At 52.0% G+C, this 18,276-nt stretch overlaps 3 protein-coding genes across 24 annotated transcripts in view; 1 reads left to right on the plus strand and 2 right to left on the minus strand.

Annotated features, from left to right (window-relative positions):
- The window catches only part of AK8 (adenylate kinase 8), a 132,221-nt gene extending 131,189 nt beyond the window's left edge, over positions 1 to 1,032 (minus strand). For 2 of the 5 annotated variants that reach the window (XM_008524358.2, XM_070595427.1), the window contains exon 1: positions 435 to 1,032. In XM_008524358.2, coding sequence (XP_008522580.1) covers positions 435 to 518 — 84 coding nt within the window. In that variant the 5' untranslated portion in view covers positions 519 to 1,032. The remainder of the gene's footprint in view (positions 1 to 434) is intronic. The other 3 variants (XM_070595429.1, XM_070595428.1, XM_070595430.1) reach the window with 2 other exon arrangements.
- Positions 468 to 11,212, plus strand: SPACA9 (sperm acrosome associated 9). 13 transcript variants are annotated; one of them, XM_008524350.2, is made up of 6 exons: positions 468 to 1,276; positions 2,490 to 2,671; positions 6,416 to 6,596; positions 9,119 to 9,321; positions 10,075 to 10,222; positions 11,141 to 11,212. In XM_008524350.2, the coding sequence occupies exons 3-6, from the start codon at positions 6,453 to 6,455 to the stop codon at positions 11,150 to 11,152; spliced, it is 507 nt and encodes a 168-aa protein (XP_008522572.1). In that variant the 5' UTR covers positions 468 to 1,276; positions 2,490 to 2,671; positions 6,416 to 6,452; the 3' UTR covers positions 11,153 to 11,212. The 13 variants fall into 13 exon arrangements, with proteins under 13 accessions (XP_008522572.1, XP_008522574.1, XP_008522577.1 ...); XM_008524352.2 differs by having other exon boundaries at positions 631 to 802; XM_008524351.2 differs by having other exon boundaries at positions 1,113 to 1,246.
- A 1,010-nt stretch (positions 11,213 to 12,222) lies between these two features.
- The window catches only part of TSC1 (TSC complex subunit 1), a 51,185-nt gene continuing 45,131 nt past the window's right edge, over positions 12,223 to 18,276 (minus strand). For all 6 annotated transcript variants that reach the window (XM_070595416.1, XM_008524346.2, XM_008524348.2 and 3 more), the window contains exon 23: positions 12,223 to 17,789. In XM_070595416.1, coding sequence (XP_070451517.1) covers positions 17,270 to 17,789 — 520 coding nt within the window. In that variant the 3' untranslated portion in view covers positions 12,223 to 17,269. The remainder of the gene's footprint in view (positions 17,790 to 18,276) is intronic.

Here is an 18,276-nt window from a genome sequence, read left to right on the forward strand (position 1 = left end):
ATGCCACCTTGAGCTCGGGCACTGCCCTGCTCAGAAACCAACACTGCGGACAGACTGGGAATTGTCAGCCCCGGATGAGTCCCTTGAAGACCAGCTCTTGCAATCCGGCATTTCACACATGGGGAGCTGAGAAAAGGAAGGGACTTGTTCCAGGCCACCGAGGCGGCTGGCGCGGAGCCAGGACCAAATCCTGGCCAGGATGGCCTGCTCCCTTCCCTCCCTCCAGGGTCTACCGGGCAGGGACAGAGAGCGTCGTCAGATCGAAGGATCCCTTGGGGTCACGGCGGGGCAGGAGTCAACACCCCAAGCTGGGCGGCCCCGAGGTTAACAAACGTGGGCCCCCAGCACCGAGGTCGCCGGCGCGCATCCAGTACCGCGACAGAGGTTCCCGGGCCGCTGCCCGGTGTCGCGACAGGGCGGGGCTGCCCGGTCACCTGCATTATCTCGAAGATGTGGTTCTCCTCCCCGTACTGGGACATTTCCGGGGGGATGTGGTGCGGGGCAGTGGTCGCGTCCATGCCGCCGAGCAGCGCGACCGCTCCCTGGTGACCGTGGTCGCTAGGGGCGCCGCTACGTCATCAACGCGCGCAGCTCCCTGGCAACCACGGTCGCTAAGGGCGCCGCGCTCCTACGTCATCAGCGCGCGCCGCGCCGGCCCGCCCGCGAGACTGGTGCTGGGTGGGGTCCCTGGCTCCTTGGCCAGCGCGCCTTACTGCCTGGGACAAGTGCTCTCCCCGCCCCAGCCTCGCTGTCCCGGCTGTGCGTCTCCAGCTGCGGCCTTCTAGGGCCAGACGTGCCCCTGGTAGGGCCCCCCCCGTGCTGAGACACCCAAGAACACCCCGAGGGCACGTCGGCCCCAGGAGCTTCGTGGGCCAGCCCAGGCTCTATTCTCTGAGCCTCAGTTTCCCCATCTTTAAAATGAAGAATAGATGTGAAGGAGGGTTTTGAAGAGGGAAAGGCGTCCAAGGGGCGAGCCGAAAGGCCGAGGGTTCTGTTGGAAACTCTCCGGCCAACTTGCAGCTTCCGGGCCCCAGGACCTCCCGCCGCCAGCTCCAGGGGTAGGGCGAGGCTGCCACGTGACCCGATTGCTATGGCACCCGCGGTAACAATCCGGCCCGCGGCCCCGCCCCTTCCCATCCCGACAGCCTCACCCCACCCACCCAGCCTCCCAAGCCCCGGGTAGGGCCTCCCTGCCCCTCTGGGGCACCAGACACTCACGGAGGCACTACCGGCTTCAGGGCGCTCTGTGAGTGAAGGCCGCTCTAGGACAAGCAAGGTTAAAGCGGGCCGGGGGCGGACCCCCCAAACCCCGGGTTCTGAAACTGGGGGGGTGGAGGAGTGGAGAATGGAGGGGACCGCTGCTGCTGCCCTGGGAGAAGGATGGGGTGGGACGTGGTGCGGGGGAAGGAGAACTGCGAGCCGTGTTAATCCCCAGTGGGACGAGGACGGGCTGGTATCGGACGCAGTACTGAATTGGGACTCTGGCTCTTGTCCGTTGCCATTTTTGGTAGGAGTTACCGTTTTTGAGCTCTCTGTCCTATCAACAAAACTGTGGTGTCTATGTACCTTATGGAGAGGGAGTATGGCATAGTCAATACAGACAGGCTGGAGTTCAAATCTTGCTCCACCGCTTACTAGCTGTGTGAGCCTGCTCTGTGCCTCACTTTCCTCCTCTATGGAGTGGGGATTGTGGGAGGATTCCATGAGCTCATATATTTGAAGTATTAGATAGTAACTGGCATGCAGTAAGTCTCCAATACATAGGGGCCACTATTAGTCATATTATTTCATTTAATCTTTGCACCAGCCTTGAGAAATAGGTAACTTCATTCCCGTTTTATAGAAACGGGAGGATCAGAATGGTGAATAGCTGTTGGCGGAGTGACTTTGGGCAAGTCATTTCCCCTTTCTAGGCCTCTTTCCTCATCAGTTGTTGATCTTGGAGCATTAGAATCAGAAGCCTCCTTGAAGAGCTTCTAACTGAAACTGCCTCGTTTTACAGATGGATAAACTGAGGCCCAGAAAGGGGGAAACTCTTGGCTAAGTTCACTTGTTAATGCAAGGCGGAGCCTGGGCTGGAACTTGGCGTCCCGACTCCTAGCCAAGGCCTTTTCCATCAGCCCCTCACCCAGAGACACGCCCTCCAAGGATATGAGGCTGCAGCTGTGCCTCTCCCCTCAGAACTGCTTCCTCGAAGCGTGCACACCTTGGTCGGCTTGTCAGACCCAACTGCAAAGACAGCTGGGGAAGAAAAGGAAGCTGCTTCCTCTTGGAGCAAAAAATACAATCACTAAGCCAGCAGTTTGCACTGGAGAGCTCCAGTTTGCTTCCTGGACATTTCTGAAATGACTTGCCTTTCTCCTCATTTATTTTAAGCCCTAGGCGCTTTTCATACCATGATTTAATCTTCTTTAGCAGCCTGGAAAAACACAAATCAATTAAAGCCTAAAACCTAGTGGGTAATCATTTTTCCCTCCCTCCTCCCCTAGATCGAGAAGTACCTGCACCCTGTGCCTTTCATCCAGGCTAATTTGGCTGGTTCAAGGGACGATCACTTTGGATAGCTTATTACAGCTCCTCTCATGACATTCCTGGCGTGCATGTCACAAGTCGCTAGGATCAAGAACTGAGTCCCTTTTGCTCTCAGGGGCTCTTGGGGCCACCAGCCAAGGTAATGCTGTATCCCTGAAGAACTTGGCAGCCATGGAAGCCCCACGAGGGTGGCAGGGAGCCAGGCACACAGGCAGCCCCCTGAATGCTAGTCCACATTGCTTTGAGATGGAGAACAGTCTTCTGGGAGTGGAAGCGAGGCCCAGAGGTGTAGCTAGTGCATGACCCCTGTGAGGGCTCGGACAGCTTTTCAGGCTCTTGGTATCCCCCACCCACCTACCCCAAGCCACAGTCAATCTGATGCCTGGCATGCTTGTCTCTGAGGACCATCACAGAGGGAGGGAGGTATCCAAGTTAAGGGCCCAGACTTCATAAAGTCGGGCAGAGCTGAGTGGGAAACCTGACTTGCTCACTTCCTAGCTGTGTGACCTCAGCTCCATCATCTGTCATGTAGGGATACTCGTAGTACCCCATTCACAGGGCCATGGTGAGGACCTGAGATAATGCACATCCAGGTTTTTCCTAGAGCCCCATCGAATAACCTGCTGTAATTCGGAGGACTGGGGTGAGCCGTCCAGGACCTTGCTGGGGGCTGGAGCCCAGCCCCTCTTGCAGACTGTGTAGCCCCTCATTTCCGACATCTGCATCCACTCCCCTGCTTCATTCTCTCTGCAGCAGTGCCCTCGTCTACACTACTATTCTTTCACTTATCCCTACTGTCCACCTCCCACTCCAAAAGATAAGTTCCTCCAGGGTAGGGAATCTCGTCTGTCTGTTCAATGCTGTGTATAGCCCAGCACCCGGAATAGTGCCTGGCATGTGCTGGGCAATGCAGAAGGAATGAATGAACAATGAGTGAATGCATGAAGTGCTTCTTACCCTCTTTGGCCTTCAGTGGTTCTTCTCATAGCTTTGCCTGACACTTGGGGTCCCTCAGCCTCACCCTGCCCACCGCTGCCTTCTGCACTTGCTCACAATATTCCCACATCCCCACCTGCCAGCCTCTAACCCAGGGTCCCACCCGCTCTGCCCCCCTGCTCTCCACCTCTCCAAAGCCCACCTTATTTTCCAGCCTCCCCTCCTCCGTGGCAGCCTCTGCCTCTCTCAGGGTACACACCATGCCTGTTGTGGCATTCCCCTGTCCTCGCATGCAGCCCGTTTAATCACATAGCTTTGATTGCTCCGGCAACCAGGCACTACTGCATTCCAGGCTTTGGGCTCCACACCTTACACCTGCCGTCTCCTGCGGTGCATGTCAGGAGTGAGGCTCAGAGATGAGCAGCTTGCCCAAGGCCGGAAAGAAGTGGTCGAACCCGGATTTGAACCCAGGACTGTGTGATGCCAGGCCTTGGGTTTTTAACCACCACCATGATGGGGGAAGGCCAGGCGAACCGTACACACTCCGCCTCCTCCCCGAACCTCCATGCCATGCTTCTAGGTCTTCACTTCCCCAGTCGTGTGTGAGCCCGGGCCGGCACTACTGGAGGCAAGTGACGCGCTGCCTCGGCACAAAACTTAAGTGGGAAGGCGGGTGGGGTAGTAATCAAGACAAATGATATTTAAATGCACTATCTTAAAAAGTCAAAATTAATGCAAAACTCCATTTAGAATAAAATATCAAAAACGTAAATAAAGACAGGAGCGGTTTTGCTGATTTTTCCTTTTGCTTCAAGCTTCAGTACGACAAGGCACGGCACTGCACCGAATCCTGTCTTTACTTAAAATTTCGATATTTTGTTCTTCGTGGACTTTTTGGTGTTCGCTTTTATTTTCTTAAGTAGTGTGTTAAATAGTCTTACCTGTCTTGATTGCTGACTTTTCTGGCACCCCCTTACATTTTGCACCGAGGTGAGTGCCTCACTTGCCTCAGTGTAGTCCAGGCCCTGGTAAGCCTGTCACCATGGGAGGCACAACAGAAAACCTCAGCACCCTGGGTTTACTGTGCCTGCCATTTCTGTCTCCGGGCGGGGGTGGGGGGACTTTGGCTGTATATGGGCCCCACGGCATCCCCACAACCCTGGCTCCCCTTCCTGCTTGCCCACTTCAGGTGGGGGACTGAGTGGGGAGGAGGCTGAGCTGGAAGGAAGCTACTGCCCTGCCTGGCCCTGGACCAGACCTGTCCCCCATGGAGCTGTGGCTGCTCTGTTGGCAAACACAAGTGCTATGGCTCCCAGGGGTGGCCTCAGGACACTGCCGCTGAAGCGTGCTCTATTTACAGTAGACCCACTGGAGTTTATGGGGTGCAATTGTCAGGGTCCCTCCTGGCACAGCTCCTTTATGGCAACCTGGCTGCGTGTCAGCACTCAGTCCAGGTCTGCGGCTCCATCTCTCCAGGTTCTCTGATTTACAGCTCCCGTCATGTCATGGAGGCCATCTTCTGGTCTGTTCTCCTTGCGTTTCCTTTCATCTTTGATGCCATCTCCTCTTGCCATAGAGATGCCCTCCCTGGCTCCAGCCCTGCCCTGGGCTCAGGAGCTGAGGAAGACACAGCAGAAAGAAACATCTTGCGGCTCCATCCTATTCTTGCTTCTCTCCACCTGGGGCCTGCAAGGAAGCCTGGAATCAGTCCCTCCCCACCCCCATCCTTGCCAAGTGTTCTGGCCCCTTCCATTTGCAGCATCTCATTTGGACCCTACCTCGCACAGCCTCCTCTGACCCCCATTCACATAGGGCATGTGCAAGCCTGGGCTCCGTGTGTGCTGGTGCCTTGTGGTGGAGGAGCAGCCAGCTGTGGCAGCTTTGAGGATGCTGGTTAGACATCAGGAAGCCTGGGACCTTGGGTATCTCCCGCACAAGCTTGCTGTGACACCCTGGGCTTCAATTTCCCCCAGAAGTCAAGGGGAGTTGACCTACTGAGGTCCCTTCCACCTCTAACATTCTACAAATCTGTGACCTGGAGCATTTTGCATGCGCTCAGCAAAATTGTGATGTCATGGAGGGCAGAACCCATAGCCTTCTCTGCTCACAGAGGAGATTCTAGACTCGTGGGACCGCCTGGATCACACCAGGGACAGTCTGTGAGGCACCAAAAGAGAGCATTCCCCGTGGTGTTATTGTTTCCAATCAGGGTCATTCCTGCACTAACAGGGGAGGCAGGGAGGAGTCGCGATCAGCCAGCCCTGCCCTGGGAATGGGCAGACCTGAGATCAGGGCTCCTGCCCCAAGCACACAGCAGGGAAACTGCATCTTCTGGGACTAGACAATCAAGTGCTGACTCTTCCCCTGCTTAGCCCATGGGAAAGAATGCCTAGCCTTTCCCACTAATTTAAGAGTAGCAGATGTTTTAAAAGAATTTGGTCCAAACTGATAAAAATCACAGATTTTACAAGCTGTGGCATATTCCTTGATCCCAGCTTTTGCTGACACCACAAGGAGGCATCAGAGGCTGTGTGTGTGTGTGTGTGTGTGTGTGTGTGTGTGTGTGTGTGCGCGCGTGCGCGTGCGCACACGCGCACAGATACCCCAAATCTGGAGAAGCTGAGACCAGAGAGGTTCTTGTCCACAGTTGAGGGAAAGAAATCACATTTCATGGCAAAGAGTGTGTCCTTGGAGGGTAAATGGACTTAGGTCAGGCTCAGCTCTGTCGTGGACAGCCTGTGGGATCTTGAGCAAGTGTGCAGCCTCCTGGAGCCTCATTTCCTTCTCCGCACAATGGAAATGAAAACAGTCCCTGCCCCCCAGGGGTGTGGGGAGCCGCTCGGCGCAGCACTCCGCCGAGAGGAGCTGTGGGCATCCTTCTCGACTCCAGAGCTGGATCCTTGGTCTGGCCCCTGGGACCTCATGGCTCTCCTCTTCCTCCCCATAGAGTCCTCTTCTCTTGTAAATGACTACTGAGGAAGACAATGAATGAGGTGAAAGAATCCCTGCGAAGCATCGAGCAGAAGTACAAGCTCTTCCAGCAGCAACAGTTTACCTTCATCGCTGCTCTGGAGCACTGCAGAGAGAATGCCCACGACAAGATCCGGCCCATCACCAGCATCGGACAGGTGATGCCTCCGGGGCAGGCGGGCGGGCAGGCGGGGCCAGGGTCTCAAGGACCTGCCATACCCAGAGATTCCTGCATGGCACCAGGCCCAGTCCCCTCCCTTGAAAGATGAAAAAAAACCTGAGGCCCAGAGAGGAGAAGCACTTTTGTGCCAGAATCAGGCTTCAGATCCTAAGTGGTGGAATGAGCCATTCATTCACTCCCTCACCAGATATGTGAGCGAATAACAAAGTGGTTAAAAACGTGGGTTCAAGACTCAGCTGGCCACCGTTCAAGTCCTGGCTCTAGCACGTGCCACCTCTGTGACCTTGGGCCAGTGAGTCACCTTATCTACAGATGAGAGGAGCATCTAAAATGAGAGGAGCAGCACACACATCCCAGGTCTCTCATGCGGATTTAGTGAGATCCTCCGTGTACAACACCCAGCCCGTGTCTGGCCTTGTCTGCCAGGCCCCGGCTAAGTCCTGGGGGTACAGTCAGGAGCAGATGCGCATGGTCCCGGCTGTCGGACTCCGTGGGCTTTGGGGAACTCAGTGCGCCCAGCACATGGCTAGTCTCGTTTGCAGACGTCTTTGTTGACCCCCATCTCCTCATGGAGGAGCTGCTGTCTAAGTTGGCTCTGCAGGACTTGGGGCCTCAAGACCCAGCGAGCCTTCCAGGAGCTTACGGGTGTGAGCCGCAAGCATCAGGCCCAAGCGGCTGTCCCCAACGGGACAGATGCCACCTGCGGAGTCGTCGGCTTGTGGAAAGCTAACCAGTGTCAGGGTGGGGTGGGAGTGGGGCCCAGGGCTCAGAACTGCTCAGGAGAAGCACACAGGCCCACGGAGAACAGCAGCCCTTGCTGGCAGCACCCTTCAAGAAATGATTTTTTCTAATTTTTGTAAAAATTTCAATTTTTTAACTTGAAAAATTTTAAACGTACAGTAGACAAACACCCATATAACCTTGCCCTCAATACACCAATTTGTAATATTTAGCCAGGTTTGCGTGATCTCTCCAGACACACACCCTCTTTCTCCTGAACAATTTGGAAGTAAATCGGCTGCATCCTTTTTAGCCCATCCCCCAAAGGCTCAGACTTCAAGGGCACTGGACAGGTTTTCAGTGTCAGGAAGGAGCACCTGAGACCTCCCACCTCTGCTCAGAACCTACATCAGTGCTGAGTGACCCCGGCCCCTCCCATGCATAAGGGTGTAGCCTTCTTGCCTTAGGTTCAGCCAAGGCTTTTGGTGAACAATGGCCCTACACATTCTGACTCTCCATGTGAAGTGTTGACTCCCAACCCTCAGCCTGCCCTCCCTGGACCAGAGGTATCCAAAGGTTACCTGCACACACACACCCTGTAGCCCAGGGATGCTGCTCTGTTGTGGTTACGCCACGGTGTAGGTTCTTCCCCCTTACAGAGCTACTGTACTTGGGAAGGAACCACTTGGGATCATTTGGGAAGCCATCCCCTAGCCTCAAAAAGGCAGCTGGTGGCAGCAGAAAAACCCTGGTTTAGACTCAGAACTTGATGGGTGCTGGAGGAGGCAGGTGATACCCCTTCCCCTGCATCATGGAGACTAGAACAATTTGACTGTGAAAGGGGTCAGTTACTCCTGCCTGGCTCGGAGCCAGATGCTCCCCAGCACAAGATCAGGCCTCCTGCCCTTGCCCCATCTCAGATCCAGTCACTGGATGGTCCCAGGTCACTCTGGAGAGAAAGAGCCCTGACCCAGGAAAGATCCCCATTCCCCCCAAGGAAAGGGATGAAAGTTGATGAGCTGTAACACTATTCTTAGCACCTTTTATGACTTATTCAGGAAAGGGTTCCCTACTTCTGTGTCTGAAACACCTTCACAGGGGAGGGTTAGTTTTGTCTTTGGTATTTAAGCCCTTCATCCTCCTAGTTGATTTTTGCCTATGGTGTAAAGTAGAGACTCAGATGGATCATCATTTTCCTCAGCTCCACTTACTGACTTGTCCCTCCTTTCTCTACCTTGGAAACACAGGACATTGAAACTGCAAGGGATTCTAGTTCCTTCTGTTTGCTCCTCAGTCTAAGTGGCCCAACCCAGCACTGTGTCCTCTAAGTGGGACCATGGCATGAGAAGTTGGGGCCCAGCCCTCTTTGCTTAGGTGCATGGGGACTGGTGAGGGGTACGAGCCCGGAGCTATTGAGCTGGGGATGAAATCCAGCTTCGTCACTTCGCCACTGACCGAGCAGGTTATTTTACCTCTCTGAGCCTCTGGTATTTATCTGTAAAATGAGGATTTAAAAAGGTACCCAGCGTATAGGGTTTAGGTGAGGAGTATGTGAGTTCAGGGCTGCAAAGCATTTTGCACAGTGCCTGGGACACTTAATGATATCAGCTGTATATATAGAGTGGTCTGTACACTCAAATGCATAAATGTTACTCACATCTCCCCCCGTGACTCTGGGAGGGTGGGAGGAACAGGGTGGCTGCTCATGGATATGTGCCCCACAAACCAGCCGAGATCCGCATTGGTGCCTCCCAGCTCACGTCACGCTGGCCTTTGCAGGTGCAGAACTACATGGAACACCACTGCAACAACTCCACAGACCGGCGCATTCTGCTCATGTTCTTGGACATCTGCACGGAGCTGAGCAAGCTCTGCCAGCACTTCGAAGCCCTGCACTCTGGCACCCCAGTCACCAACAACCTCCTCGAGAAATGCAAAACCTTTGTTAGCCAAAGCAGTGACTTAAGCAGCCTTAGAGCAAAGTAAGTCCCTTCTGGTCCTGTTCCTGAGGCCTCAGCATGCGCATGTGAGGAGGGGGTCAGGGGAAAGGACGGCAGAGGAGGGTCCTAGAGGAAGGGCAGGCTTTTGTTGAGAGGGGAGGTAAGTCTGAACTGATGAGGCATGTGCCTACTATCCAGACTTCCCTAGGTGAGATCCTAGGCCCACCGATTTATTGGAATGACTCTGACCCAACAAATGTTTTGTTTTTTCCCCCCCCCCAAAAATGGTCTTAATGAAAACGGAAGATCCTGAGGCCCCAGATATAGTAGGACACAAACTCTCTCACTGGAGCTAGCACCCAGCAGAGGGAAGCTGGTCAGAAAGCAGCTGTTCCCAGAAGCCCACAAAGCAGCAGCAGGTCTGGAGCCCGTTCCCATGGCGTCAGCACCACCAGTGTGGTTCCCCCATTCCAAGCCCTGCGGAGGCTGTTTAGATATTAGGGTAAGAAGAGCGAGAGGGACTAAGCAGAGTGTTTTGGAGCTATCACAGCAGTTTTCCACAGCCCCGAATCCAGGTTTCTACAAAATGCAGGCAAGTGCTTCATAGCTCCTGCCTTGCAGGATTACCTGGGGCTGTTGTCCCCTAAACCTGCTGACCCACAATGTCCGAAACAGAGCCGGGCATGGTGTGGGCACAGTCCTCAAGCCTCCTGAGGGGATTCTGATGTGCAGTCAGTGCTGGGATCCTGGCAGAGTTCCTGAGCAGGGTTCACCGGCCCTCCTGCTGCCCTGCAGGTATCCTCACGACGTGGTGAACCACCTCAGCTGTGACGAGGCCAGGAACCACTATGGAGGCGTGGTCAGCCTCATCCCCATCGTCCTAGACTTAATGAAAGAATGGATCGCGCACTCGGAGAAGCTACCCCGCAAAGTGCTGCAGCCTGTGAGTGAGCCCCCGGAACGCCAGGAAGCCACGGGGGCAGGCACTCATCCTTCCCAGGCCACAGGCACCAAGCCTTGGTTAAGAAAACATGAGTATAGGCAACTTACAAAAGACAGCTTCAAACCTAAGGGGAAAGACAAAGGATGTGCTAAACCTCCTTGGAGACCACCTGGTGGGAAACTGTAACTCAGCTGGTGACCTGCTCCATCCCCATCCCAAACCTGCCCGCCCCCAGGGTGCTTTGTTGCTAAACTTGGTTTCCACTGGTTGATCTATTTTCATCGGCACCCACAGTCCCTGCGATTTATTAAGCTCAAAGGGGATGGCCCAATATATTAGTGAGAACCTTTCTCCCACTCTTGCTTTAACTCCTAACTTCCTCACCTCTGAGCGTCAGGCTCTGTGCTGATGAAGAGGACCCCTGCTTACAGTGTTGTTGGTGGAGGGTGTCCTGGGGAGGCTGGTAAAGCGCTAGGGGCACTGACTGCCCACCCAGGTCCTCTCTGGGCTCCCACCCACCACCCTGCCAGGCCCGCCCACGCTGCAAGTCCAGCTTTCCAGGTGGAGCCATCAAGCTGGAGGAGACTGCCCAGCTCCTTTCCCGCCACAGTGGCAACTGTAGGCAAGGCACTGCTCTCTGCTCCCACCTCCCAGGATGCTGAGGGTCAGCACGCTGAACTTCCTCAGTGTGATTAGGTCTCTGGACCAAAGCCCAAAGGGGAACAAACATGCCTTTCCTCCTTTACGTGGGAGAGGAGGACTGTGAGAGAAGCTGGAAGCATTCTGACTGTGTGGCTCCTGCACAAGGACAATCACCTGACTTTCACAACATAATTAAGGCCCAGACCGTGTAAAATGTGTCGCTGGCTTCTGAGCTGGCCAGAAGTACTGTCTGACTGTTGGTTTTTCCCTTCACAGGGGACGACTTAGCTTCTGTATTCTTGCTTCCTCGGGGGCGACAGTCAAGAATAAAGTGTTCTACCACCTCTCCGCCTGGCTTGGCTTCCTGGGATTTACCCCTTAGACTAGACTGATCCTAAGACAACAGAAGCCAGTGGGCAGTAGCATCCCAAACAAAACAACTAGCAGAGAGCAACCACTATAGACAGGCGTATACCCAGTTCCAGAAAGAAGGTGCTCTGAAGAGCTTTGTGCCAAAGACCCTCAGAAGGCCAGCAAAGTAACTCCTTGTATAGTTAGAGACCTATCAGACAAGAGCATCTGAATTCTCCGGACAAAATTAAAAGCTGCCACCTCTGAGTCTTTGTCTCAAAGGATCTGCTTCCACTATTAAAATGGGCAGAGTATACTGACTTCCAGGGGCAGCTGGGCAGGGGCAAGCAGTTGAAAACCACATTGCAAATGGAGCTCTTCATCCCTGGTCTTTCCCCAGCATGTCCCAAGCAAGAGGTGGTAAGGCCGGGGAGACCTAAGCATCGTTTAAAGGTTGTTTCCTGCCTTCTTCCAAACAGCTGAGGGCACGTGGAAGGCGGTGGATGCTAGCCGCACGTTTTCATTGGCACATGCACAGAACACAACTGGCAAGGCTCAAGCCCAGTAAGCTGTCAACCATGTCAGTATCACTTAGGCTCTACCAAAAGGGCTGTATTAAACCCAAGGCGCCGGCTGACCCTTAGGAATGCAAGCACACACTAAAAGGAGGGCTGGACGGCAGTGCAGACCCCGTGGTCCTCCTGGTTTTGAGTTTTCTGGTAGGGATGACTCAAGCCAGCACCTCCCCCACCACCATGCCACTCTTCAGGGGAAGGGCATGAATTTGAGGCAGATAAAGGTAGGATTTGTGTGTGTTTGCCAAGTGATCTGCCAGAACGAAAAGAGTCAGAGACCACAGCCAGATTCCACTTGTCACACCCTCCTCCAGGCACCTGAGGTACCCAACGAATGCAGACCCTGAGGCTCCTGCGTCTTTGGACTGGTCCCTACTCTGCCTGTGAGGCCCTCAGGGCCGACACGAGTCACTTCATGTCAACACAGCAGAGTAGTGCAAAACAATAAATTTTTATTTGTTCACAGTTAAACACAAGCAACTGCCTTGACATTTTAGAACATTCTAAGAAGGACAGCAAACCCTTTTGATTCCAATTCCCATTCACTAAGATTGTACCATTTTCTCTTGCAGTTCATGTTTATGGCATCTGATGTGGATTGTTTGACATGCTTTTAAGTTGAGGCGGGAAGGTTGAAACCTTTTGACAAGAGATGACTTTCTTAAATTTAACTAAAAGCAGTCAGTTAAAAAAAAATCTGTTTTTCACTGATGGGACGCTTTTAAACTGCAAGTTAGCCACATATGGTTGATCCATGATTGAGTTATAAAACTAGATTATGTCTTAGCAAAATCTGTTCCTCCGCAATATATTTGTGGTCCATAGAAGTCTTCTGAAAAGTGATCACTGATTCCTCCTAGTGCAAAATGCCTGGCTGCCTCTTTGATAAGCCAAAGTATCTGCTGCATGAAGCAGCACCGTACCCTCCTGTCCAAACACTGCATCAAGGTGGGGGAAGGGAGGAGGGGTTGGTCGGGGGGGGGGGTCTCAAAACTCGCAGGGGTCTTCTCTAAAAGATCTAGTCCCATGTTTCAACTAGCCTACTTATCCCAGAGGATGCACAACTTTGTGGCATTGGGAAGGGAAGAGGGGAGAAAGTTCCTCTGTCTTCATTAACTCATTTCAAGGCCAAAAGCAGTCGTGGGCGCAGGTGCTCGACTATCCCAGGCAGGTTTCACTTGTAGTTACAGCCACTCTTCTCTCAGGCGAACATACACAGACTGCAGGACAGTGTGGAAAAGGTGGCAACACCGCTCTCCCTGGGCACACCAGAGTCATGGGCCAGGAAATGAGCCACATGGGGACAAGGGTCACAGCAGCAGCCGAGGGGCCAGGCCCCGACCTAAACTTGTTCTTTCACCTACAGAGAAAAGCTTAATCAAGTGCAATCAATTCCTTGGCAGCGGTCCAGGGGAGGGGAGGGTAGGGGCACATGTCACAGAACTCTGGATGTAAACAGATACACAGACATCTTCAGACTGGATACGTTTTCCCATGCTCATTGCCAGTCAGTCGTAGAGCATGTACCTCCAAGAGTGAAAGTGCGGCAGAGTAAGGGGTGCTGACTTGGATCATTTCACAAAGGACAGCTTTCTTCCCCATGTGAGATGTACACTCCGGGGTGGGATCAGGCTTCTCCCGGGACCACTCTGCAGAGGGCTGGCCTCTCAGAGTATCTGCAAAAGGTGGGTGGCACTCCACCTCGACTGCAGTCCTGGACTGAGCCTTCACTCTGCTCAAACCCTCCTTAAACCTGTTCATACTTTCCACCACCTCTTAGTGCCTTCAGTTAGAAAAACTGTGTATCTTCACAGAGTACTTTCTTCCATTTGTTCTTCAGTTATCTCTTTCTGGCTTCAAGTGGTATGTTCTAGTATTTGGTGAAAATTCACATTGGCTAGTCACAGCACATCTGTTATGTTCTCTACACAGAAACACCCAATGTTTTTATTCTTAACTGTGAGTCTGAACCTCCGTGGTCCAGCTCACACAAATCCACTCATTGCCACGATCATTTCATTCATCCTCTTCTACACAACTGCTAGAGTTTTACCTTTCTCAACAGAAACACCGGAAACTACATGTGCTGCAAACGAGAACAGCCCAGAGTCTGGAGTTGTTTCCTGTTGCCCTGATTTTGCCCAGTGAGGTGCTGGCCTCTTTGGCCACGGTGGCATGATGGGCTAATTTTTCCAACTGTCAGTGGCTTCCAGGACCTTTTCCTGGATTGTAACAGTTTACTTTTTAAGAAAAATTCAGACTATTTCCCCCTAAACACAGTACACACATTCTGGCTCACAAAGTAGCTTATTTATCATTTCTCTCTCCACTTAAAGAGCCTAATAAGAACCTTCAGCAGCTTATTCCCAAAGGCTAGGCAGTTTTCTCTCCTGAAAATCTCTGCTGACAAACCTAGGGAGGTCATGTCTCCTCAGCCACCTTACAAGGCTAGTCTTAGCACTCATCTCCAAGGAGACCTTTTAAAACTTCTTGACCCAAGAAATGACCTTTCTTTCCTACCTTTGGATTTCAGTCAGTTTTTGTATTCAGAACCAGATACTTCTTCCAATCCCACAGTAATAATCTATGTGGACTTTATGGCAGAGCCTTGTCTCAAGCTTTTTAAAAATTCACCAATATTCTGTGTGCTGGAGGTCCACTTGCTGATTTACCTGTAGTAGATTCGGGAACTCATTTTCTCTCTGGAGACCAGGCTGCCATCTTCTTCTACCCCTCCTCCTTCTGCTGCACCCCTCCCCCCACCCCCCAAATAAATTGTAGTGCTCCTTTTTAAACAAACTTCATGCTGCCCAAGAAGCAGACTCCAATCTTCTCAGGGTCTGTGCTAACCCTGGTTAGTGTCAGGTGGGGATCAGGGTAAGTTACAGACATTGGTCAAACGGCTCGGAGGCAGGGAAGCTTGCTCAGAGTGACTTTGGACAGAGGCTATCCAATCCTGACATTTAGGAATACCATGCTGCTTAATCAGTCTCAAGACAGGACCTGTCTGTAAAGCTAACTGCTCTAATGCCTTTGTCCTGCCGATTCCCAGACCTGAGTTCTCTCTCAGGAGCTCCTCTACTATCACCTTTCCATCCTTAAAAATACTTGCTACAGGATAATCAAGTCCTGTCCACTCTTGGCACGTTTATCATTTTCAAAACCAGACCAAACCTTACTACTAACTCGAGTCCTTTGCAACATAAAAGCCTAAATTTTTAGGTTGGTAACATCCACAAGACTCCAGGCCCTAACCCCCAAGTCTTGGCTGAATAAAACCCATGGCCTCCTAGAACCCAAAGGAAGCTGAGTGCAGCTCTTCTGGGTCAGCAAACAGACACCCAGGCCAGAGGGATGGTGGTTTTACCTGCCCATGGAACCTCCAGCCCAGGCCTCAGTCCACTTCACCACACTGCCTTCTCCTTCCCTGTATTTTTGCAATCTGCCTGTTTTTTTCTTTCTTTGCATTGGCCTCCTTGCCTTTGCCAGCTGGTCAGGGAAAAGGCTTTGACTTAAGTGCCTGGTATCTTTGCTCTGTGGCATAGATCTCTTGGGCTTGTGGAGGGGGAAAGCATTTAGAACTGATTTCAATAGTTAGCCTGAAACACTTTTTTCCCTTTCTGAATTTGTTCATGTTTTCCTTTTCTAAAACTGAACTAGGAAACTAAAACGTGTTCGATTTTAAGCTTTCCTTTGGACAAAGCTGAATTAAACGTGTGGTGTTGTTAATACCCCACACTGGGCATCCAGCAGCAATTGCTGGTGCTGGGCTGGGCTGAGAGCAGTCGGGTCCACAGCCTCCCTCAGGCTGGGAATCAGTCAGTCACACCCGAAAATCCTGTCCCGAGGAGGTCTTCTGTCAGTACAGCCTTGGTGACAGGGAGTCTCTCATTATCTAGTATCCCTTTGTTAGGAATACTAGAATATTTATTGCCATAGTTAAAAAAAGAGACTTTTACCCTCACGTGCTGGAAGCTTCCATATGCAGTAAGATTTCGTACCATCACAGTTTGTCTTTTCCTCTTCATGGCTGAACCCTTCTATACTTTTAACTAAAAGAATAGAAAGAGAAAAACCAAGTTCATCAGCTCTTTCCTACCAGTCTCTCCTCGCCTCAGCTGGAACACTAGGCAATAATTCTTAGGCTTCTAGCATTTATTTCAGGAGCATTTGCTGAGTTCAGATTCTCTGCCACTGCCAGTGTCCAGACTTGTGTCACCTCTCATGAGTGCATGTGGGCAGCCCAGTGGGTCCATGGCAGCCAGCCTTTGCCAACACTCTCCAAGACTCTGCTTTAAAATGCTCTACCATTCCTAACATTTGGGAGGGTAGAGCTTTGAGCTCCCTGGAGAGTCAGCCCCTGAAATTTACAATTGGTGTGAAAAAGCTGTTACCTTTTTGGTGGCCTAGAACCTACTACAGTGAGACAACTCTAACAGCCTGAGAAACATTGGTCATGTCAACTTTGAGGAGAGTCTTTGGGCCTTCAGAGCCTTTCTGCTGCAGTGTCACAAAGAAGCTGACATACACAGAGGCGCATGGGAACACAAAGGGAGGCAGACAGATGGAGGAGCTTAACCACAAGGCTCAGCTGGCACAGCCCAGCCAGGAAGGGCAGCTCCTCATCCACAAGTACTTCTCAAGTAACTGCTCCAGTCACCGTCCTTCCCTCCTGCCAAGAGGGCCCACCACCCACACAGCAGCCTGCAGTCAGAACAGTACCAGCTTTCGAGCAAACCCCAAATAAATAAGAGGTAGTGGGGAAGGGGGACAAAGCATTCCCAAAGAGGATTATGGTCTCCACAATGCCAGCTCCAGACTCTTCAAACAACACACGTTTGTTCACACAAATCTTTCTAGCAAGCTTATCAGAACCGCCAAAAGAATGTAAGGGTGAATAAACCATTGTTTTTCTAGATCTGCTGCTTTAGACACTGAACTTCAGAACCAAAAGCAGTGAAAATGTCTCATGTAAAAAACTTTCACGTGAAGATGATCAGCTTTGCATGCTACATCCTCCTAAAAAGGGACAAAATCAGACTTACCTGCAACGCCACCAATTACCTGGGCTCATGGAGAGCCAACCCAGTTACCTCAGTTTCAGGAAAGGAGAGTGGTGTGTTAGACTCAAAGATTCAATTTGGCCTCATATTGCACAGGTTTGAAGGACGCAACCATTTTGGGAGAAAAGGAAGAAAATAAAGCTACTGAGGAACACAAACTGGCCCTCGGATTAGTACACACTGCTAGGTAAATGAGAGAGAGGTTTTGGGCGGGCTGAGGGGAAGGTTAAGAGGCATTTCAATGCCAGATCCAAAAACCATTCTGCATTCAGTCAACTGTCAAAAAGACCTCCACCCCATTTCCACTGCGTGAGCTAGCCACTCAGACCCTGGAAATAGGATAGCTTTGAAACGTGCATTCACACCTCCTGTTCTATGCCAACAATATGCAAGTTAACACTGATTGACCATCATCCTTAGCTGTGTTCATGATGAGTCTCATTGTAGTCCATGATATGGAGCTGTCCCACACTGTCCGGGTTTGGGGGAGATGGATATGGGCCATCTAGGTTCAGGGGAGTCTTGGCTTCCACACCTGAGTCTTTGCCCAGTTCTGTCTTTAGGGTCTCAGAAAGGCTACTGATGGTCATGCTGTCCTCATCACACTGGCTCTCACTCTTATTACGAAATAGCTCTCGAGCCTTCATGCCCAGGAAGCTTTTCGAACTGGGAAGTGAGCCAACAGTCGTAGGGATGCTGGTAGAGGGCTCGCCCACGGCAGTTTCCCACCGACTACTGAATGGGCCTGCCCTCTGGTTTGGGGGTTTCTCCGGGGTAGAAAGCTCACTGCTGCTGCTGCTGCCTCCGCCGCCTCTACTTCCACTACTGCCCCGGGTGCTGCCAGGTCTGGGGGGCTTGGTCTCACCGTTGTGGCCAGATGCCTCTTCGTTGTGCCCTATTACAGAATCCGAGCAGCCATCATTACAACAGTCGGGCCTGTAAGAAACCCAGGCAGGGAAAAAGGAGTTGGAGACAGTAGCGTCCGTGGTTTGGGAGGTGTGGAATTACAGGGACACTTGCTCACTCTGCCACTGAACTCTGCTAGGCCCTCTGTGTTTTTTAACAGAGGACAAAGGCATGAGATCGCATCAAGAGAAACATATGTCCAAACTAGGGATGTTAGATGCAATCTTTTTTTTTTTTTTAAGATTGGCACCTGAGCTAACAAGTGTTGCCGATCTTTTTCTTTCTTTTCTTCTTTTTCTCCCCGAAGCCCCCCAGTACACAGTTGTGTATTCTAGTTGTGAGTGCCTTTGGTTGTGCTATGTGGGATGCCGCCTCAGCATGGCCTGATGAGCGGTGCCATGGTCTGCACCCAGGCTTGGAACCAGTGAAACCCAGGGCCACCCACCAAGTGGAGCACGCAAACTTAACCTCTCGGTCATGGAGCAGGCCCCAGATGCAATCTTAAACATGAACACTT

Source organism: Equus przewalskii, chromosome 26 (genome assembly GCF_037783145.1).
Source record: "Equus przewalskii isolate Varuska chromosome 26, EquPr2, whole genome shotgun sequence".
NCBI lineage: Eukaryota > Metazoa > Chordata > Mammalia > Perissodactyla > Equidae > Equus > Equus przewalskii.